Source organism: Syngnathus floridae, chromosome 2, assembly GCF_059516105.1.
Source record: "Syngnathus floridae isolate MCC-2025c chromosome 2, RoL_Sflo_1.0, whole genome shotgun sequence".
NCBI classification, from domain to species: Eukaryota; Metazoa; Chordata; class Actinopteri; order Syngnathiformes; family Syngnathidae; genus Syngnathus; species Syngnathus floridae.
In genome coordinates, this window is record NC_142414.1 from 7,883,747 (window position 1) to 7,906,323 (window position 22,577).

The window sequence follows — 22,577 nt, forward strand, 5'->3', positions numbered from 1 at the left end:
TAAAAAGCACCACCGCATAACAAATTTAAATTGACTCAAGGCACCACGGTCGAAACGAGCTCGGCGAAACGAGCAGCAGAAGAATCTCCGTGTGATCCTTTGTGATGGTGTCTCCTAAGACTACGCAGATGTAGCCGTTGGCCGGTGTAACAGATGAAAGCAGACATTTCCAGACGTTCTGTTTTTGTGTCCAAAGCACAAATGCGGAGGACAATGCTGGGACGCTTTCAAGATGTCTCTGGAATCCTCGTCCGTGTCGGAGGAGAAGCCTCACCTTTTCCTCTGGCCCGGCGCCGCGTCCAGCATTTGTTCCCCAGACACGACGTTCCTCTTTGATCGTTTGCCAGATGAAAAGCTACATCAACACCCTGGCGTGTTCTACTTTGTTTCATCGGGAAGTGGGCCAAGTTCTCCGCAAACTCCTTTGGGTGTTAATGCATGTTCCTCTTCCTGGTAGGAAACGGAGAGGTCAATAGATGTTTCTTCTCCAATGATGCTTTCGCAATGGCCTCTCACACTTATGGTGATTTGAGATACGAACTTCCATCTGTTCCGTGACCTCGTTCCTCAGACAGAACACTTTGTAACACTTTTCAAATATCCTTTTTCCATGGAAAATGCAATTAATCCATGACGGCCTTTTTTTAAAAAAAAAAAAAAAAAAAAAAACACGCTGTAACATTGACAACTTACAGAAATGTAAAGTAGGATTGTTTTGTGTGCTTGTGAGGATTGTGAATTTAATTTTGCACTGCCGCTTGAATTACAAATATTTTTGGATTCTAGATGCAAAGAATTAAATGGATTTTGAATCAGTTTTAGTTCCAATTCAATGGGCATTGTGCTGTTCCTTCTGATGTACAAGCTTTGGCCACTTGGGGGCAGAATAACAGATATCATACAAGCTGCAGGTATTCTTAATTCGATGAAACGTACTCCCGCCTTCTGTCTGATCGCTCGCATTTCCTCGGGTGCTGTGCTTTGCTAAACTTCGTATCATCCAAACACTTTTAACAAATACGACAAAATATGACGACGGTCGTAAATTCCAGATTGGTTCACATGACTTGCGCCTTCGTACACACTTTTGTGTGCGCGTTAGCTAACGAGGATGCATTTTGGGCTGAGGTCGTGTCTATGAGCCATTTGGCCTTCTTGAATTATTTGAGTTGGTTTACCTCCACGCCACTAGAGGGACTCTTGTGTTACTAAACGGGAAGCTTATAAAACCCGCAGGTGAATTAGGACACGGGCAGGTTTGACAGGAGGAAAATAAACCCGCAAGTATCTTTTTATTTGTACCATCAACAACAGAACTTTTACTACGCCTGCTCATTTACGTATTTTAAGTGCAAATTCGCACGTCATAACAATCGGCCATCAGCCCCGGGAAGTAATTATACAAGGTTAGTCACTTGATCATGTTTTTAATACTACCGAGGCGTTTACCGCCAAGTCACGGACTACAACGGGAATGAATGACTCCGCTTGGAAGCCGCGGCAAGGTCAGCAAAATGAGTGAGCCGCTCTCCTGAAATCGATTCGGGCCTGGCGGACAAGTGCGGGATGATGAGGCCTCTAGCCTTGACCGCTGCCCACAAGGATGGATTTCTTTCTTTCAAGATTTCACAGCCAATTTGTCCATTGCTGTTTCAAATTGATACAGAAATGTTACAAGGCATCCAATTTCATGCGAGCGTAGTTCATCTGTTTATTTACGATTCCTCACAAATATTTTACGAGGGATCGGCCGACCCGCTTTTGACGGATTTACGGCCAACAAAACGGTTTGACGAGCTAGTCAAGTCAAGTCAAGTCAAGTCGAGTTGATTTATGTGGCCCTAGTTCACAAACAAGTCTCAAAGGGTTTCACATGTACGAAAATGGACAATTACTCTCAGGGGGCAAGGAAAAACAATGAGAAACCTTGAGAAGAGAACACAAATGGGAGGATCCCCCTTCCAGGATGACCAGGCTGCAATAGATGCAGAAAGGGCACATAGAACAGATGATGTAAAACAATCCAAAGAAAAAGTGGTCCGCTGGCGTGTCATGGCCGACGTCCAACTGAGAGCAGTTAACGAGCAGCGACGTGATGGAAAAGCAAAATAAAAGCAGAACTCGAGGAAAGTAGGTAGCTTCCATATATGGCCGCTTTTTGACCAGCGGCCCGCCAGGCAGACAAAGCGGATTAGTGGATACGCACACGGGACCGGAAGAGCCAGATAAGAAAGAGGGAGAGAGAAAAACGTAGTGGCTTACGCGGCCCGCTCACATTGTTGCGTTAGCGGCGGCTCTACTGTACACAAGTCGGGTCGGGCGTGACATAACGGCGACAATGGCCGTGGCGCAATCATAATAAAGTCAGAGTGGTGGGAAAAGAGACAGCGTGACTTCACGGCTGACTGACGCCATAGCGCTACATTTGTCCGATTTGGGTGCAGGAGTACATATGGCGGTCCTTGCGTTTTGAAATACTGATTTTTGTTTCAGTTAAAAAAAAAAAAAAAAGTTGATTGTCTTTCATGCGCGATGGTGAGTGTAAATGCTTGCCTGTCTTTTGTGTTTACACGGCGAGCGGCTCAGGAAGAGGTCCATCTTTCCGCAAGTATGAAGACGATAAGCACGATAGAGCATAGATGTCAAACTCAAGGCCCGGGGGTCAGGTGCGGCCCACCACATCATTTTAAGTGGCCCCCGAAGACAAATCGTGCATCAACTTCATGTGTCAATACTAAAATTACAAATTGTCTTAATGGAATTATTGCTAGCATTTTTTATTAGCATTCATCTTTTTAAACTATTTGAACCGTTTTTACTCATCTCTGATTTCAAACCTAGTTATTCATCAGTTTCCCGTGTATAATAAAAGGCGTTGACGGTCAGAACGGCCCTCCGAAGGAAACTATGATGACAAAAAAAGAGTTTGACACCCCTGCCTAAAAGAAACGCTATATAGATAGAAATGGGCTCCCAAAACTTTTTTTCGTCTTAAACTCCGTGCACAGCTTTCTTTTAACTGACTGAAATGACCTTTAGCGAATTCAACGAGCAAGCGAGAATCAAATCTAGCCTTCCTGTGGTTGTATTTACTTTGCAAAAAAAAAAAAAAAAGTAAATACTTGAACATATTTGGTTTGGTACTCCCGCAGAGAAGCGCAATCATGCCTTGGAAGGCAATCACACAAGTGCAAAAGAGCGAGACAAGCCCGCAGCCTTCGGCGGCGTTTGTTTCAGCGATGCGCCGCTTCTTCCCACAGCACAATTCAGGTTTACGTACGCATGCTCGTGCCACGAGAGTCTGCGAATTGAAATTAGTTGGGTTTTAAGGCTCCACATGGAACACACAAAATAGACTCGAGCTGTTTCTCTGCAGCCGCAAGGAAAAAAAAGGCTTATTGAGTCTTTCCAGAAACAGAACAAACAAGAAGTCATGCAGGTTTGGGTTGTGTTCTCGACAACTAAACTGAAAACTTGACATCTGTCAGCGTGTTTAACTTTAATGTTCACAGCTGCTTTTTATCGACCAATCGTCACCATTATTCCCTAATGACATTTTTGCATGCGTTTTGTCGTTTTACTACTTTGTTTTTTCTCATCATTGACGCTTTTATGTTGGTTTTATCTTAATTTTCAGGTCATCTTGTTCTTTCCTCATTGTTTCTTTGCCTCTAAACATTTGTCTTGCAGTTAAATGAACTCAATCCGTTGCTTTGGAAATAACAAACAATAAAAACTAACAATACGACCATATTGGGCAAACTGCACAATCAGGACTTTAATTTCTCGTCGTAAAGGTAAAACGGTGTGACCCGTGAACTAAAACTGGGCCTCAAGATGTTGCATAGTGATAGAAGATGTCGTCGCTGCACGAGAATAAAATACACAACACTGCTACCGTGTGGGCAATTAGTGTAACTACACAAAGACTTGATCAATAGTGCAACTTTCCTCAAGTCATTTATAAAAGCTATTTGTGTTTTGCTGGCAGCCTGGGCAGTGACGCAATGCAAAAGTAGAGATTTACAAAGATGGGTAATTTTCGGAGCAGCTAAGTAATGGAACGTTAAATACATTTCATTCCGATGTCTGCATAAAAAAATCCCCCAAGCTTGGAACCTTCGCAGAAGCTGCAAAACCAACCAGATCATTTGAATCGGGCGTGCAGAGAGACGGAGAGAAAACAACGCACTCCCGAGGACCAGGTGACTGTGCGAGAAAGACCCGTTGCAGTTCCAGAATTCGCCACACGAGGGCGGCATTTTACTTTAAATGAAAATGCCTTGCCTCAGTGTTTGACTGCAGTGCACTCTATCTTATAGCCATTTTTACGCCAAAGCTTAAAAAGAATAAAATACTTTTCCTAACTGATTGTGTCTCATAGCTATCAAATAAATAAGTAATAAATGAAAAATAAAAAAATAATTTAAAAAAACATTTTGTTCCCTCTTTTTGTGTCCAGAATTTCACAAGGGAGACTGGCAATGAAGGACTTAGCTTCCATGCATTTTCAACAGGCTGACTTTGGGCTGCCCTCAGTACACGCTGGAGTGTCACGGGCCACCCAGACCATAATCCATCGTCGTGATCAGCTCCAGCGCCGATGAGAGAAACGATGGATTGCCGAAAAAGAGATTCCGTCTCGGCTTTGTGTCTCTCACTGAGAAATCGAACCTTTGACCTCGGTCAGACAGTTGTCTGAAGTTGAAGCTCTGTAATTCCCCAGCGTCACTGCTTCGATTTGATCTATTTAAAGCTGCTGCATTCCTCTCTCAGAAGACGCTGATCTCTTTGAGAACGTCCAGTGCCAGAAATAACAGGTTTGGACCAACACGCGGCCGAGGCGTGGTGGGCTTGGCTGACCATGACTGCGGTTTTTTGCTCCACTCTTCTTTGCCTCAACTCTATTTGTCTGTTTTTCTCACAGACGTTTGCGAGGAGGGAGGGGTTCTTCATCTTACTCATTGGAAGTGGCTAAAGAAACAAGAGCACATCCTCAAGTCTGGGAATGCGGGAGAGTGCAGTCAGAGGCGACCAACGTCAGTACTGGATTGACGTCCCGACTATTTGCTGCAGTTGGTAAACGTGCTAGAATTTCAATCCATCAAATTTTCACGTGTGGGTGACGTTACCAGAAATAAAGTTGTATAGTATAAAAAATTAGAAAATACCGGCTGGTCAGTCACTTGTTTCACTTTGCAGCATTGCAACAATTCGGCCTTGGAGTCAGCTGCACTTTTTTTTGTGACATCTGGAATAAAACATTTTTCATCGGGGAGAGTGACAACGACTGCAGGCTTGACGTGTCGTCGTGGGATGTGGCATCCGTCATGCATTATTTGGCAGGAAGCTAACACTCATTTTGCATTAGATGCATGGCTCAGTGCACCTGCATAGCCGCAACACACACACAAACGCACAAGTGCATGTTTGTCACCTCTCTCGACACTGTTTGTGTACAAGAATGTAGGTCACATACTGTATGTGAGCAGTTTGTGTGTGCACTGCTGAGGTTGCACATACACACGAAGCAGCGGTAGGTCAGTTTAATATTTAATTGGGCTGATGGACGGCGTCTGTTGCTCGGCGAGACAAACATCATTATAACACACTAAGTGCCTTAAATCTAATTAGAGCTGAAAATCACATTACAGCCGCTGGGTGATATATGAAGCGGCTAAACCACTTTTTTTTTTACGCTGCTCATTGGGGTAGGAAAAAAAGGAACGGGTTTGAATAATAATTGACAATCAATGATTATGGAGAAGGTCACAAGAAACAGGTGAGAAGAAAGGAAAGGTTGTGTTGAGGTCATTTTTGAGCGATTTTTTAACAAAACAACAACCAAATGCTTGTTCGTATTCATCACCGTACTATTTCTATTATTGCACCTAAGCAAAACCCGTGTGTGTGTTTGGGGGGGGGTCTAATTTATGAACAATGAGTGCATAAACAGCTTCCACTTGGCTTACATGCTTTTGCACTTGGCTCGTGTGGAGATGTGATTGAGTGTTGGGCTCTGGCGGACATGAAACAACAGCTTCGCTTTTAGATTTGGAAACCTCCGCATCGTGATCATTTCCACCAGGGGAAACAAATAACTGAGATTTTCGCGCCAAGTGTCGGAGAACAATTCTGAGCGTCAAAATAAACCACAAAGCTGAATCAATCGACGACAACAATGAAAACGGTTGCGCAATGGTTCCACAGTTAGAAATGTCTCTTTTTGCTCTTTTTCATGACATTTCTTGCGACAACATGCTTTGAGCGCAGCGCCACTCCGCAGCCTTGGCAAGAGGCGCCTTGCCCTTGTTCTCTCCTTCTCCCGCTCCCTCGCCGTTTGTACGGAACAGATGCCAGCGCTGGGTAAAGCCCTCTCCGAAGGGCTCGACCCGGCAGCAGCATATTGCTTCATAATTAATGAAATTAGGGCCCGTGTCGGCAGAGGAGGCTTGAGTCCCGCCGTACGTGAGACTGCTCCCTTCAACAAGGCTGACGGGAAGAAAAAGACTGCTTGGATAAAGTCGCTCTAAGCTTTGCAACAGGCTCAGGTAATGCCACGTGCGGCCTTGAAGCGCTCGCTCCGACAAAAACGCGAACACAAAGGGCACAACCAGGTCACACAAAACCTGTGCAGACCTGAACTTTGTAACGCAATTTTGCAACCACAAGGAAAAAATGGGAGCACTGCTCAAACTGACTTTTTTTGAGGTCACACAAGCTGACATTTATATTTTTTACTCAATTTTATAACTGCTGGTGATAATTTATGACATTACCGGTTGGTATATTAGTTTTTTTTGTTTTAGTTTATTTCGTTATTTTATTTTGTATTTCTTTTTATTCATTGTATTTATTCATTTATTTTTAATTAGTTTTCAGTGTGGAGCCCACAATTTCTATTTTGTTTGTATTTTGTAAATTTACATTATATTTTTTTATTATTATTTTTGTTTTACTTTATTTTTTTATCCATTTATTTTTAATTAGTTTTCAATGTGGAGCCCACAAGTCCCAAATGCAGCCAGGACAACCAGGACGCAATGCAAATTTCGTACTTGCTAATGCTAACCATTCCCAGCCAGAGATCGTTAGCAGGCCGGCTGTCTTTTAATGCCGTTGTAAATTGTCCCTTGAGCTGGCTGCGTAAGGGAACCAGCCGAGGAGGGAAGGCGGCGTGAAATCTCAGACACCTGGTGGCGCTTCCTGCAGCCGAGCGTGCAGCTGGTGCAGAAAGCCAACGCATAAGGCGCCTGGGCAGCTGTGGCGCCCAAGACAAGTTGGCATGCACCGATGACCTCTACGTCCATCCATTCCATTCAAATCCAAAATGTTAACTCATATGTTACGTGCGCTTGTCATTATTCAGCGAGCGTGGCGCCTTACATAATCAGCGATTGCCTCAACAGCTCATTGAGCATCAGCTGAGGTCAAAGCTCAGGGAGGCATTCATTTAAGAGCCTGTCCCATTTAAAAGTGCTCGTGAATCATTTTTTGATGAACAACATCGGAACGCTACAATCAATTCTTGTTCCCAGCTTAACAAAAACAATGGACAAAACAATAGGCAAGATGACACTTGACCCCGCCAAAAAATGGCAGCATCAATTTGAATATGCACCTTAAAATTCCGCCTTTTTTGTTATAATTCACCTTTTGAAATGTATAGATACCTCAAATTGAAGAGCACACTTTAAAGACATACAAAGCAATAGGAGAAGAATATTTCCCAACAATATCAACAATAATAATACGTGTTGGCTTGAGCATGGGCCGTTTTCAAGGTTCAGTCAATCCTAAAGAAGCAAAGAAAAATCCAAACCCTACCTTGACCTTGATAGGAACATATGAACAGTGATGGCATCATGTGTTGTCCTATAATGGTCCTCGGAATCATAGTTTGTTGCGAGCTTGCAAGCTTAGAATCCAAAAGTTTCTCCAGGAAGAAAAAAAAAAAACAGCCTGTGAATCAGTCCACAAAGAAGAATAAACTTTAGTGCATTTAGCAAAATATAACAATGTAAGGCCACATGTCGGTGCAATTATTGGCTCTAAAACCGCCCAGGTTTACCAATACACTGGGAGATTTACACAAGTTAATACTGCAAAAAGACAATACACAGGCATTAAATATTGAAAAGAAAAAAAAACTGATAGGTATTTCTCTTTGTTTTACGCTAACATTGAAAAGTGCTTAAATGGAGTTCAAAGCATCTTCGGGATACACTTAAGTAAAATTTGCTTATTATAAGCTACTAAGAAACAGAAACATACCAAAACTCGTCCATTTAATGTTTTAGTGTTTCTATTCACATACTTCCTTGGTTAGATAACGAAAATTAAGATTTTAAGTGGAAAAAAAACTCTTGGCAGTCCGACGATGTCGTACTAACGGCAATTAGAGGTCGAACCTGCACCTGCTGAATCCGGTAGTTGTTCCCCCCCCCCCGTATGAAAATACGTCTTAAATTAAAATAGTTCACCCCCAAAAAATATTTGCATTGGATGGCAACATATTTATCATAACATAGTTTCAGTTATTTCTAACATTTTATATTTTGTGTACCTGCTCAATCCCGTTTGGTCCGGTACGAGGACGAACATAGGATATGCTAATGAGGCGCAAGAAGTGAAGCCATGAACGGCCATCTTTTGTTGCCAATGTCTATTTCTGTTTCTATGACAAAAATGTGTTTGGCCTTCTGTTGAAACAATAAGTCTGGGAGAAGCTCTAATCGTACATTTTATCTTTAAGAATAAAATTATCAACTTTCTCTAATGAGGTTTATTTCTCAGTTTGCTACTCAAATATTCATCTACAATAACATGATGCACCATCAAAGAAATAAAAGAATAGAAAGAAATCTATGTGAAATATAAACCTAAAGTCAGCATACGGAGATAATGTAGTTTGAATGTAGTTTAAATAAATCTGTGAGGATCTCATTTCTCCATACACAAATCATGCCATTTAAAAAAATGCATTGAGGTAAAAAAATAACAGAAATTGTCACTAAGAGGCAGCGCAACATGGGTACGCTCTGGTTTGTGTATATGTCGGTGTGTGTTTGTGTACGTGTGAGAGAGTGAAAACGTTGAGCATGTGAAAAGAGGATCACAGGTGTGTTTGCAAGCTCCACAGAGAGCCTCCTTCCTCCAAAGGCCCTCCGCCCCCGAGCATCCTGAGTAATATCAGGCTGCAGAGCACCTGCGTCCTTACCCCAAAACACACACACACACGCGTCTAATGACCCTTTATCGGTCTGCCATACGGCTCTAATAGCCAGCTGTGTGCAAAACCAAGCGGAGCGTGCCAACAGTCACTGATGCAGTTGTAATATTAGATGAGAGCAAATTTCACACGAGCCTCCACAAACACGTCAATCGCACACGATTCGTTCTCTGCGGCAAAATGTGCAATCGGAGTAGACAAACTAAAAGTTCATATCTACAAATAAAGTCTGAGGAAGGAGAGGAACGTAGTAAATCTTTATTTATTCTAGTTAATATAAATGTAATAAATAGTGAGGGTTTATATTTGCATCATTGAGTTTCTCAGTTGCTGCAGCAACAATGGAACAATAAATTATAACGACAATTCGAGATTTCAAATCTCATTGGTCAGTTTTTCTCCTGCCGTTATCTCCGCTGCCCTGCAGAATTTGGGCTGTCCGGGCTGCTATACGGAGACAAGGACGACGTTGCTGGTGCTGACCCGTTTCCCGTTTCTCGATCTGTCTCTGGCTCTCCCTCAGTTGCAGACGCGCACGCTGAACCTTTTCCATCTTCACTCGAGTCCACGGACTCCTCTTCTCGTCTCACATCGGAGTGACGCTCCCGGTCGTCGTCTTCAGGGCCCGACTCCCTGGAATTGTGTCGCTTGAAGTTGAAGCGTTGGTTCTGAAAGAACTTGATAATAGTGTGCTGAGGCAGGTCCAGTTGGGCTGACAGGGTGTGGATGGCCTCCTGGTCCGGGTAGAGCCCCACGTCGCCGATGAAGCTCTGCAAGATCCCCAACGCCTCCAAGGAGATTCGGGAATTTTTGGTTTCGCCCGTCCTTTCGTGCTGAGGCCCACTTTCCGACCCACCGACGAGAGGTGAGGCTGTTGGCAGCACGTGAAGAGGCGATAGAGCTCTCAGAGGTGGCAGTGGTGGTCCCTGTCAAAAAAAAAAAATCACAGCTTCACCGTGCACGTTTGGAGACTGGGGTGGGGCGGCCCGCATGCCTAAAACCAAAAACTCGTGGGTCATCAAATAGACTGGACAGACCTAAATAGAGATAATGGCAATTCCTTTCTCTCTTTCTTTCGCCGTCCAAAAATAAAATTACAGGCTGGCTGTCTTTGGAATGATACGGAGGTGGAGACTGACTGGCAAATATTTTGCGGGGAATGCCGAGCGGGGGCTCATTGAGCGAGCGTGTCTTTTTTTTCAATGACTTCCCAGACGAAAGCAAAGACAAGAAATCATTTTGGTTTGGCTTGGTTCTATAGCTGGACACACCTGATGTTCGAGGATGCGTGGGCCACCTTGCTGCTGCCTGGCTTCCTCCTCATAAACGCGGTCGCGCTCGGCCTCCGGGATGGACAAAAACCTGCGGATGGTGCCCAGGTTCTCCCACAGCGTGCGGTTCTCTTGGCTCGGGCTCTCTTTCCATCGGAGAAGTTCACACAGCCAACCCTGACAACATTTGTTCTCGTTGCCGGTCGTGCAGCAAACTTAATTGCGGGGAACGAAAAGCGCGGCTTACTTGGCTCTTGTTGGCCGAGACCTTGGCGAACAGACATTGGGAGACCTTGGCCCTCTTCATCTCTCGTTGGATCTCCTCGTAAATCCTCGACGTGATGTTCTCAAGCGTCTTAACGGGAGTTTCCGCGTGGCATTTAGTCTGCAGACAGGAACTAAAAATGAAACAGTGATGTCACATGACCAAACTATTTTCACACGTGTACCTGTGCGTGTTTGTGAGCGTTGTTGTGGTTTGTTGGAGTGTTCCTCTCTCGCTCCGCCTGGTAGATGCGGTCTCGTTCTCCTTCGGGTAGAGCCAGGAAAGCCTGCATGGCCTTGAGGTTGACCATGAGTGACTGGGAGGCCGAGCGGGGGTCTTCCTCCTTGCGTAGGATCTCCGAGAGCAAGCCCTGCCCGGTGACGACTCGTTATGGGATGATCTCGGTCGGATTTACGTTGGGTTAGTTTACCTGCGTGCGGTTGAAGGCCACGCGGGCAAAGACAGCTTGAGAGACGCTGGCTCTCTTGAGCTCGCTCCGAACTCGGCGGTAGATGTCAGCGGAGACTTCGGCTCCCGTGGGCTCCGCCGGGCCTTTACACGGCGGGCGGTTGGCGTACACGGGTTGGCGACACAGCAGGCGGTTGACGGCCAGTTGTCGGCCGATGAGGTGCGCCACGGCGAGTTGGTGCCGCATGAGCGGAGGGAGACCGCCGTGCAAAGGGGGGCTGGGCGAAGGATTGCTGGAATGCGGCAGGCTGGAGTTGTGCTGCTCCATGAGATGATTCGGGAAGCATCCGGCAGCACCCCGGTGAGGAAAAAGAGAAGGAAGACGCTTGTCCATCATATTTGGCTCCCAATTTCGCTCTGCTATGGAAACACAAAAGAATCTTTTTAGGCTTTTTATTTCAAAGCCAAACAAAGTCACGGAAAAGACACACGTCTGCCTTCATTCCACCTATCACGCTCCTCTGAGGTTCTCATCTCATACTGAAGTGACTTTGCACCCCTTACCCCAAAATTTTGCTTCTCCTTCTGATTTCCAAGCCTAAGCAATCTGCTCAACCTAAAGAAAAATCTCAGCATCTTCATTTGCCACCTCCAGCTCTGCTCGCTGCCTCCACTCCGTAATGTATCTGACTGGTGGAAAGTCCTTTTCAGTTCTTGTGGATTTTGATGACTCGTCCTCACTGTAGCCAATGTGTTTCTTGTTACGCTGGTGTTGGGTTGAGGGTCACAAGGGCTATTAGGAGAATAAAAATGGGACTGAGGTTTGGCAGGGTGGGGTTGCTGCACTGATTCCTCGACTATGGCATATCTATTAAGGGTGACATTAATGCGAACCACGTGTGATGACGGTTCCGTCCGACCATGAGCCGTCACTGGCACAAGGCTCTTGGTGCTTTAGCTGACGCACACACAAAAATGCAAATTTGAAGCAAATGCATGCGAGTTGTCACCTTGAGCACGTTTGTAGTGTTTGTACCAGCGTCCAAACTCTTGGCATTTGGACACGGACATGTTGGCAGAGTAGGAACTGTTGACCATGGTAGAAATCAGATTCTGGGGAGAGACAACATTGAGCAAAGTTGAGTACAGTATGAGTGCAGAGTTTCCAATAATGCAAATAAAGAGTGTTTGTTAGTGTTAGTCCTACCTACCTGGGAGAGCGGACACTCCTCGGGCAGAACGTTGTGATTGGTCTCTCTGAGCATCTCTTTGAGGGCCTTCCTCACAGTGGCATGTGTCCACTGTTCAGAGGGAAGTTCCTCCAGCCGGGCAAAACTGCAAACGTGCAATTTTTCTTTTAGAATACAAAATAAAACTGACTTTTTTTTTTTTTTCTTCTCCAGATCACAACGTCCCTACTGGAGTACCTGTGCAGCAGGATCCGTAGCGTGACCATGTGGTAAACATCTAGCAGCATGTCTGCTACCGTGGCTTCTGGAGCATCTGTCAGGTTGTGGACGGGCATCGGCTTCCACTGGCCCACTTTGATGACACCTGGACAACACACACACATACACACACCTTCCGATAACGATGAGCTTGGCTGTGACCCTCATTCTGGACCACAAGTCCGAACGAAAGACTACCTTCATGTTGGGAGAGGAAAAGACTCAATTTGATGTCAATGAGTGTTTGCGCTGGAATCTCGCATGCTCAGAATAAACAACAGGCAGCCTAATCAAAGAACCCCTGGCTCGCTTTAAAAATACTTCAATGAGACAAAATCATGCCAAATAAAATAGAATCACGAGAGGGGAAAAAAAATTGTGTAATTTTGGTTGTGACCACAATTGTGGAGCGGTGTTGGGATGATGCCAAACACAAAAAAAAATACTGTGAAAAGAAAAGGCTAAGGTTGGACGGAGGTGGGTCGCTGAGAGGCCCCACCCCGCCCCATGTTTAGGACACGGCCAGGAATGCCTTCATAAAAAGACAACAACAAAAAAATTCAAGATGGAGTCATGAGCCTTTATTGTGTAAACCCACCCAACTGGAAAACAGCTCCGATCTATTCATTGTCGCTCTTAATAATTCACTACTCAGTCATGAATTACCAAAAACATTTGAAATATCCCACGAGATATTTTAGGAGGTTACTAATGACGGAAATACACGCACCTCGGGCCTGGACAGCCGAGCCCTGCGAGTAGCCCAACGACATGAGCGCCGTCTCCACCAGTTGTGTGAACGGGACATCTTTCGGGATCAGCACAAACTCGGCGTGACGGTGAGCGTGCTGCCTGCCGTCGCTCGCCACGTCGGCGTGTTCCACAACGCAGTAGACCGGGATGGTCACACCTGCTACACAAAGTTACGAACGACACCAAAAGCACTTGGCTAATTGCTAATTGACAAATGAGGTCAAGCTAAGTTTAGCCTGGGTTGTCTTGTCGCAGTCTCACCTCCCGGCTTCAACGGTGTGTTTCGATGAAGCTGAGTTTGGGGAGTGTCGTTGAGCTCCAGAAGGTTCATCTTGCACAGCGGGGGTCCGCTTGGGGGGGTGCTCCCGACGCCATTGCCTTCCTCTGGACTGTCCTGATGGCTCTCCGGTCCCCTTGCTCCACCTGGCAAAGAACCTGAGGAACATCAATAAAGAGGAGTTTGTCATTTATGTTGATGACTCATTATAGGCGGATGATTTTCAGAATTTTCAACACATGCAAATTCATGTTCATTAGTGCATGTGTGCATTTTTATAGCAATAAATTAAAAGCAATATAAAGTAATTCAATTATTTAATCAGGTCATTATGCAGTGTCCATAAATTTTTTTATAATTTGACAAAATCTTTAACCCAGTACCCCTCCAAAAATAGAAAACAAATACTATAATAAAACATGCAAAAAAAAAAATATATTTTTTAAACTTGGCTGCATGAATATTTCCAAATTGTAAAGAGACTTTGAGGAGAGCGTTAATTGTAATTCCAGTAGACACAAACGTGCAATGACACATTTTGTTCGCATGCATTAACAAGCACTTACTTTTCATCATGCCGCCTGCCACCTTAAAGTCAGTCCGTCCATCGGGGAAGTTGCACCGCTTTGTCCGATCCGACAGCCAACTTTTGCTTGGCAAGCTCGGCGGCGCCCTGCGAGATGTGAACGCAAGCAGTGACAAGTGCGCAAGTGCTGCGGCTTCAGCTGAGAGCAAGCAAAGGAGGCCGGTCGGCCGGCGGGCTGCAGAGTCGTCTCGAGTGGGAGGGAGGGGGACCGGACCGGGCGCATCGTGGCCCTCAGCGTCTTCATTCGGCACTCATGAAGCGCAAATATTGTCATCATGCAGATTTTCCAGCCATCTCTACTTTGAGTATTTATTTTCCTCAAGTTAATAAAAGAGGGAAACTATTTTGTTTGCACCCCCAAGTGATCAAAACTTGATATGGTTAAAGGTAAAAATGTAGCTTTATTTTGACACATTCCAGAATTTAATTTTGAAACTTTTAATCAAGTAAATAAGCGGTAGTTTTTAAATCTTACAGCGTATGTGTACGTTTCCCACCCTTTTTTTCAGCATGTACAATATAATTAGAAATCGTCGGAACAGTGTGCTTTTTTTGGTCTCTCGCGCCATCTTGTGGTGCAAACGCGTTGGTGATATTTTACGTGTATTGAAGCTTTGTAAAAATCTAGTACCTGCTGTTCGAACTTGAACGGGGGCGTTCATCTGTTCGGTTACATTTAAAATATATGGCTGGTGAAATAATCCCAAATCAATTCACACAATTGCTGACCACAATTCAAATAGTCTTGTCAATTTCATTGAGACGCAAACATGTTAAATGACGACATCTAGCGGTCACCAGGGGAACAGCACCATTCAAAAAATGCTGTTTGGTTCGGTGATGGTTGTCTGCAGTGGCAGTAAAAAAGTTTGTTTGGAATTTATTCGTTTTGTGCATAGATTGTGAATAAAACTTAATCTGATCTAGAATCACAATAAACCGAGTAAGGGGAGCACTAGTTTAAAACCTTTATTGCAAACACAAACTTTACGACAAATAAAGGTGAGAGCATGTGTGAAGTGGAAGATCAAGTTTTAAGACCGTTAAGAGAAAGTCTGACCCTATTGTGAAATTTCTTTGAAAACCTAAACCAGGGATTATCAACCGGTGTCCCGCGGCCCTCTGGTGGTCCGGGCGGTATTGCAGGTGCTCGGGAAATTGGAAAATAATTGTAACATTTTTAAAAATAAAATTGATTGATTATTTAGACTTGATTTGTTTTCCAGTTAATTTTGTGAATTGTTTACCCATCCAAATTATGTCAAATGTGACTGAGATTCCCAAAATAGACATACAGATGCAAATACATAGCCTGTATAGGTCTATCCTCCTTCAGTGCAAAATAAAATAATATTCCTCCAAAGCAGTGAAGCTGCTTCTTAGTTATAATGGACAAAACCAGTTGAAAAATCCAAATTTAAAACCAAACTTGGAAAACCCAATCCTATTTTCAAACCTGACTTTCAATCCTTGGCCCTTGATTTGAATCCTAATCCTATTGAAACCTTAATTTGAAGCCATACTATGAACCTCTTGTTTGCAACACTGCCTCGCTTTTAAAGCCTCAGGAAAAGGTTTTTGCCACGTGGGATCAGACACACCTCAGAAAACGTTTGTCAAGACACAAACCTGGAGCAACACATCAACAGGTTAAAACTGCCACCGGTTTCTCGGGGCTCATCTGAGAAGCGTCAAAGCGCAGGCCACGTTTCAAATTGTTTCGGGAAATTCTGGACCCAAAAAGTAAGAGGCTCGTCTGGATTGTTCTCAGCCGCCGTTTGTGACGGGCGTCCATGACATGGCTCAGTGGCAAATCTGTGAACGCACCATTCATGTCCAGGTTTGGCTGCCATCCAAGCAACGTCTTTTCGAGTTGTGATAATTTGACCGTTTCTCACAAGTTCCGAGAGCACGCCTCCGAAAACGCACCTTTGTAAAATGAGGTGGGTTGGGTACGTTAAACCGGATGATCAACGTTTTTCAGGAGATGACCACTTACTACATCTGTCACAATTTACCGCCTTGGGTAACATTGGTGTCATTTTTGCAGTTTTACATTCGTCGTCAAAAATCCAGCGGCGACACAAAACCAGTTTTTTTTTTTGGGGTGGGCTCATAAACCCGGCCCATTCCTTCTAGGTTCATCATACCAATTATTTAACTTCTCATCCTCACCTTGAAAGGTATCGATGCAGGGAATAATGCAACTGTTGGCAGCTTCATCTTCAAGTTCATTGGAGCCAAGAAATGAATTGGTCCATCCACAGACCTAAACCCCAGTGAGGATGCATTCAACCTGCTGACGACCAGAAGAATCAAAAAGAAAAAAATATTCAGCTTTTATACTCCACACAAATAGCGTACGATGCCAAGACAAGGCAGAATGATTTCAAATCTGGGTCAAATATTATGCACACTTTTTTTTTTTAATTATAGAGTTGCCTTGTGTTTATCATGAGCGTGTGGTCATGATGAACAATTACGACACCCGAGTCACAATGACTCAACACTTGATAATTAAGCATAATTATCATCATCGACTTTCACGCCCTAGATGAGCTTCGGAAGCGTTCGTCCGAGAGAAAGCATCTTCACAGCATATCGGTGAAAACTGGATTGTCGACTTTTTTTGAGAGGGACGGACACCCACTTGTCATTTTTTCACAAATTCACCCTGGAGTAACATTGTTACCATTTTTGCAGATTTGTTAAAAATGCAGAACGGTGCCGCCACTGTCATTAAGCAAGCACGGTTTGCGTCTGTTTTGTGGTCAAAACCTGTTTGAAAGTGCCCCAACCCTTCGGCGCTTATTATAGAAATATTTCGCAAAGTTCCGTTTACGCCTTCAGAAGTATCGGCCGATCCCTAATGTTTTTTGCTGTCGATAGACATCTTTGGGTTTGTCACCAAAAGTGAGACAAGAGCTTTTATTTCTAATTGGTTACACTGATTCGGAAGCTATTTCTTAGAGATTATGAAAAAAGCATGACGATAATGAACCAAAGCGAAAGTCAAGCAAAACCTCAAAGTGGTTGCAACCAAATCTTTGGATTTATTTTTGGTCTGTCTATGTGGGCCACATAAAATGATGTGACGGAACGTATCTGGCCCCGGGGCCTTGGGTTTGACACCTATGAATTAGTGCATGAAGTACATGGAAAGAAAAAATAATAATTTTAAAGTGCTGTAATATGTTAATATTATTGTGGTTTGGAAACCCAGTGATGAAATTTCTTCAGCGTTTGCCACTTTCTGTCTATTAAGTAAATTGAGAGTTTTACAGCCAATGAAATTTTTCTCACCATGGGTGAGACCTTTTTTTTTTCATGTCATCTATGCATTTTTGCAAAACCAGTTTGGGAGGTTGGAATAGTCTGAGAATGTGTCCAGTTCTCTATAATTTGGAGGGAGGGGGGGCATCATCAAGTGTGCATAAAAGCAGAAAGCCATAAACTCCGAGCAGGAATCGTACGAGACTTGGGCTCCTCAAGCGCATCCTTTCCTCAGAGCATATTATGATGCTTGACGTTTCAGTGATGAAGGTCAACGCGTTGCTTCTCCTGCTGGCAGGTGAGCCAACTTTCACATTTTATTAACCCAAAAAAGTCCAACCTGGATGAGGATTGAGGACTTTTTTTTTTCTTTCCAGTTGTCTACAGCCACTTGGCTCCGACGGACACGCAGTCTATCGATTTGGCTAGTTGTCCAATTAGCATTTTTGGGAAAATGCAAGATGGTTCATTAAACGTGAGTAGTAGTTTGGTGGAACATTGTGGTCTAAACTACAAAAAAAAAAAAAATCACTACCTTGAATTTGTTCTGCTCGCTCATGATGTTTTCCCTCCTTCCAGATAAACCAGGCCAACGACTTCACTCAATTCTGCTTTACGTCTGGTTCAACAATCCCCGAGTGCATCGAAATCTCCGGTGCGGATGCGTTCACCGTTGCGACCGAGTCGGGGAATGTCACCGATGATCTCCAAACATCAGTCCAAGCAGCGTTGCCTCAGCTCGCCAGCGGCAGCTTGTCCTGCTTTTGGAAAATCACTTTCTCCACCGACAGCCAACTGAACGTGAATCATCTGATGTGCAACATTAATCTCGGCTAATCTCTTGACATTTATTATTTTATCTCACTATGTTCCCAGATGACCGTTATGTTTCTGAGCTTTGGATCCCAAACGGCCTTGAGCGTGCAGCTGACGTCGTACGGGCAACCAAATGTCGTAAGTACGCGTTACTTCGTCCGATGGCCGACGTGTTTTGAGAATAACATTGTCCACTGGCTTTGACGCAGCTGGTCCGGTCACTTGACGCTATCGGCGGTTTCGACGCCACCTTCACCCAGGCTGAAGGAGAGGCAACGAAGTACTTGGACCTCAGCGGCTGCAGGATAATGGGTACGTGTGAGAAAGGTTCACACTAATGATGGATAGAAAACAGAGCCGTCTCTTTGAATCTACAGGACAGGTGGTCTTTCCGGCTTCAGATAGGACCATCTCAGAAAACTGCACCGACCAAACGTGCAGCGCTCAGGGTGAAATCACGACTGTGTCCGCTTGTGGATCCAAGGAGACTTGCGCTGCCGATAACACGTAACTCTTCCCATGAGGGCCTCGGTTGGTTTCTTTCATTTGTGAAGTTGCTAAATGTGTTTTTCGGGGCCCGGGTTCCATCTGATGAAGGTGCCAGCCCGTGTACCGCGTGTGCACGGTGAGCGGCGGGCAAGTGATCCAGTTCTTCGGCCAAGTGTCGTCCATTACGGACCGCTGCATGTACAGCCTGCTGGAGCCGGCCGCTGGGAGCGACTTTGTACTGCTGGCAGCTTTCAAAGATCGCCGCAGTCAGACCAAGACTTTCTTGGAGCGTCTGGATCTGATATTGTCGTCATCCAATGTTACCATTTCTCTTGAGACGAGCGGCAAAGTTCAAGTTAGGAGAAGCGAATCGATTCTGTGTTTCAATTTGTGATGAAACCATGAATAGTTTGCTGATTTTTTTTTTTTTTATAATGTAGGTCAACGGCGAAATCCAAATGCTGGACAGCACGCCCACCGACGTCCAGGGGGTGCAACTCTCCAGGAGCGAGGCTGGGGTCACTTTGGAGATTTCCAGCGGAAACATCTCGCCCGTCGATATTTCCATTTTCTTTGACGGCTCGACTGCGTACCTTACAGTGCCTGATGGTGGGACCTTGACGGGCTTGTGTGGAAACCCAAGCGATCCCACATATTCCGCAACCCCCACCGCGGATAGCCGAAGCGAACTCGGGTAGGCTCCTCGCTGAAGTTGTCGTGGCGCACCAAACCAAACGGTCTAACATGTTTTGCTTCTTAACTTCAATTTGATGGCTCTAATTGGTGCTAATGTGCATCCCCCAGATGTGAAACGATGCCCCAAGCGAATAATTTAATCGTGGACAGCACATTGGGAATCCAACGGTAAGCGTCCTCGTTTCCGAGACGACGCTGTTCTGCTTCTCTCACCATCCTCCCGTCTGTATTATACATTCGCAGTTGCTCCCTGCTGGAGGCGGAGCCTTTCACCACCTGCCACTCCAAGGTTTCGGTGGCGCCGTACGTGCAGACGTGCAGCGCCACGCTGAGTGACTACCCCATGAAGGACAATCTCAATTGCCAGTTCTTCGAGGTGTACGCACGCGTCTGCAGTCTGCAGTACGACATCGACTTGGGAGACTGGAAGGCTTCCGTCGGCTGCCGTAAGGAATCTGTTTACGATCTGACCAAAGAAACCATAAAGAAACACTTCCTAAATAAAAATATTTCAAAAATAAAAAGCATTTGAAAGGAAACTTGTGTGCGCCCACAGCTTCTACCAATCAGGCGTACTGTCAGAACCACGATTGCGGCGCCAACGAGTTCTGCGGCGAGTCCCCGCTGAAAAAAACCGCCTGCCTCTGCCGAGCCATCTACGCCTCAGAGTACAAGTCGAAAAACGTTTATGGTAAGCGTTGCTTCCCTTCCTTACCTGCACTGGCTGACATTTTTTTTTTTTTGTTCAGGTGACCCTCCCGTTTGCCAAGAGGGCAGAGGATCCATCTCTCTGATTGGCTGCCTGCTCGAGGAGAAGGGCATCGACTACACCACCTTGCATCTGAAAAACGAGAACTGCACCGGTCAAAGGGACAGCGAGACACACTTGGTGACTTTCAATTTCGACTCGAGCAACACATGTGGGACAGAAACCGAGGTGAGTCGGCAACACTCGGGTCGGGTCACGATACGATTGAGAAGCGATCGATTCGGAAATTATGGAAAATTATGAACGAGTACTTGGCATTTACAGATAATGAAACGTTTTTGCTCCCGACAGAAGAACAACAGCTTTGTGGTTTTGAAAAACAGCATTTTACTGGGTCACCCTGTGACCGATTCCATTATCACACGTACCGGCATGCTGGAGGTGGACTTCACCTGTACGTACAAGCAGCCAAAAACCAAAGACTTGTCCTTACACGTCACAAGCGGGTAAGCGAAGCGTGATGTCGGCTGTTCGCGCAAACACCTGCTCACTACTTGTACGTTTCGTAGCTCCGTGATGCGTCAACTGATATCGCAGGACCAGAACTACACGTTGGTGCTGGAAGCGTTCACAGACAGTGGGCTCACGGAACCGCTGGATCCCGACACAGACTTAGAGCTCAACCAGCAGATTTGGATCGACCTCAGAGCAGACGGGCTGAATGGAAGCCTGGTGAAACTAGTGACCGATTCCTGCTGGGTGACACAAAAACCGATGCCCAACGACACTGCCAGATACGACCTCATCATTGACGGGTGACCCCCACTGGTTTCACATTAAGGTGGGTTTGCCAACACCTTCTCCAACGACATTTCTCGTTTCTGGCCAGCTGTCCGAACCCCAAAGACGACACGGTGGAGATAAATGTCAACGGAGAGGGGAACGAGAGCTCCTTCACGTTCCGAATGTTCCAATTTGTGGACAGCTTAGGTTTCTACCTGCATTGCAATGAGAAACTGTGCGCAATGCCGATGTGCAAACCGGTGAGTCGCCAGCACGTACCGAACACTGTTCTGCGGGAAACGATACGAGAAACCATTTTTCTTTCTCCTGTCCAAGCAGGACTGCAGCCAGAGTCGCCGCCGCCGCCGCAGAGCCTTGAAGAACTCCTATAAAAACGTTGCCGGCGACTTAATCTCAATGGAGTGGAGGCAATAGAACCATGCTGGAGAACTCCTCTCATTGGTCACTTCTTTGCAAATTTGTCATATGTGAAGAGATAAAACCCTTGCTTGAGGGGAAAACACTTTGACACTACTAGCAAATAAGCATTAATAGTAAATCTTGTATTCTCGGGTGATCAAGGGTCCGTCCGTCTTCAAGTTACTAAACATGGTTTGATGGCTCCACACCCTGAGATGTTACAAATTACCTGGAGTGGCTTTGGGGATTAGGGACAAAATATTTACCACTAAAAATGGATGGCTCAATTGACATACAGACATTCATAATCCTCATTGTAATAAAAGTATATGGTGATTGAAACATGGTTTCCTTCTGACCCAAATGGTAAACTCTGGGTTTTATTTAGTGTTTACCGTTTTAAATAACGGAATATTAATGTAACAATGACATATGTAATGTAATGGAATCTTAATTATGTTATTGTACAGGTTGTCTCGTTTTCATAATGACGATAACAAAAACACCAATTAAGTCAATGGAGCGTGGGGCTCAGCCGCGCTATTTTGCTAACACAGAGAGACTACAGAATATTTGCATCTCTGTCTAAAAAGTTTCAAAATGAGGTCAAACACAACAACCGAGACCGCAAAACCTACCAGGTAGAAACCGCAAGGTGCCAATTGTTGCCAGTCCAGGAAGCGATGCCCTTGCTCTGCCACTGGTGCTAGCTCTTCCCGCGGTAACTTGTACTCGTCCGTGAGTGAAATAAGCCCGTGTGGAAACGGCGCTTATTTAAACAGAAACTGCTGGTGCTTACCTTTCCCGCGGTAACTTGTACTCGTCCGTCAGTGAAATGTGTCCGTAAGGAAATGGAACTTATTTAAACAAAAACGCGAAGTAATGCGTAAATGAGGCGTTTCTTTGGGTTGACAGTCATAATGGCCCTCTGAAGGAAACTATGAAGACGATGCGGCCAAAACGAGTTTTGACACAGCTGGTCTAGGTCCTGAAAAGTGATGATTTTGGAGATTTCATGAAGCACTGATTGCGGATTGTGCAATCAACACTGGCCTTCTGGCCATGATCAAAAAGTTGTCAATCTAACGAGTATCATCCCGACTAAACGTCAATTAAAATGTTCTGCTTCGGGGCGTGGACACACCAACAAC

General features: G+C 45.0%; 3 protein-coding genes across 4 annotated transcripts in view; 1 reads left to right on the forward strand and 2 right to left on the reverse strand.

Annotated features, from left to right (window-relative positions):
* Positions 1-7,962, reverse strand: part of fam3a (FAM3 metabolism regulating signaling molecule A) — a 39,017-nt gene extending 31,055 nt beyond the window's left edge. Inside the window, exon 1 of the mRNA XM_088369784.1 lies at positions 7,828-7,962. The gene's annotated coding sequence lies outside the window, so the exon portion shown is untranslated. The remainder of the gene's footprint in view (positions 1-7,827) is intronic.
* Positions 7,963-9,475: 1,513 nt separating this feature from the next.
* LOC148401511 (DNA-binding protein SATB2-like) lies at positions 9,476-22,221 on the reverse strand. 2 transcript variants are annotated; one of them, XM_088369758.1, is made up of 13 exons: positions 22,065-22,221; positions 16,416-16,539; positions 14,221-14,327; positions 13,639-13,812; positions 13,355-13,534; positions 12,604-12,730; positions 12,388-12,511; positions 12,187-12,289; positions 11,199-11,596; positions 10,953-11,138; positions 10,751-10,888; positions 10,504-10,680; positions 9,476-10,158 (listed from the first exon to the last, which is right to left on the reverse strand). In XM_088369758.1, the coding sequence occupies exons 3-13, from the start codon at positions 14,228-14,230 to the stop codon at positions 9,640-9,642; spliced, it is 2,136 nt and encodes a 711-aa protein (XP_088225884.1). In that variant the 5' UTR covers positions 14,231-14,327; positions 16,416-16,539; positions 22,065-22,221; the 3' UTR covers positions 9,476-9,639. The 2 variants fall into 2 exon arrangements, with proteins under 2 accessions (XP_088225884.1, XP_088225883.1); XM_088369757.1 differs by having other exon boundaries at positions 13,355-13,537.
* LOC148401512 (alpha-tectorin-like) lies at positions 17,757-21,546 on the forward strand. The gene is made up of 16 exons (XM_088369788.1): positions 17,757-17,811; positions 17,891-17,988; positions 18,093-18,314; positions 18,390-18,467; positions 18,539-18,641; positions 18,707-18,836; positions 18,927-19,173; positions 19,259-19,512; positions 19,623-19,682; positions 19,758-19,960; positions 20,071-20,205; positions 20,264-20,451; positions 20,575-20,729; positions 20,793-21,038; positions 21,113-21,266; positions 21,346-21,546. Exons 1-16 carry the CDS (start codon positions 17,757-17,759, stop codon positions 21,439-21,441), a joined length of 2,424 nt encoding a protein of 807 aa, XP_088225914.1. The 3' UTR covers positions 21,442-21,546.
* Positions 22,222-22,577: the final 356 nt, after the last annotated feature.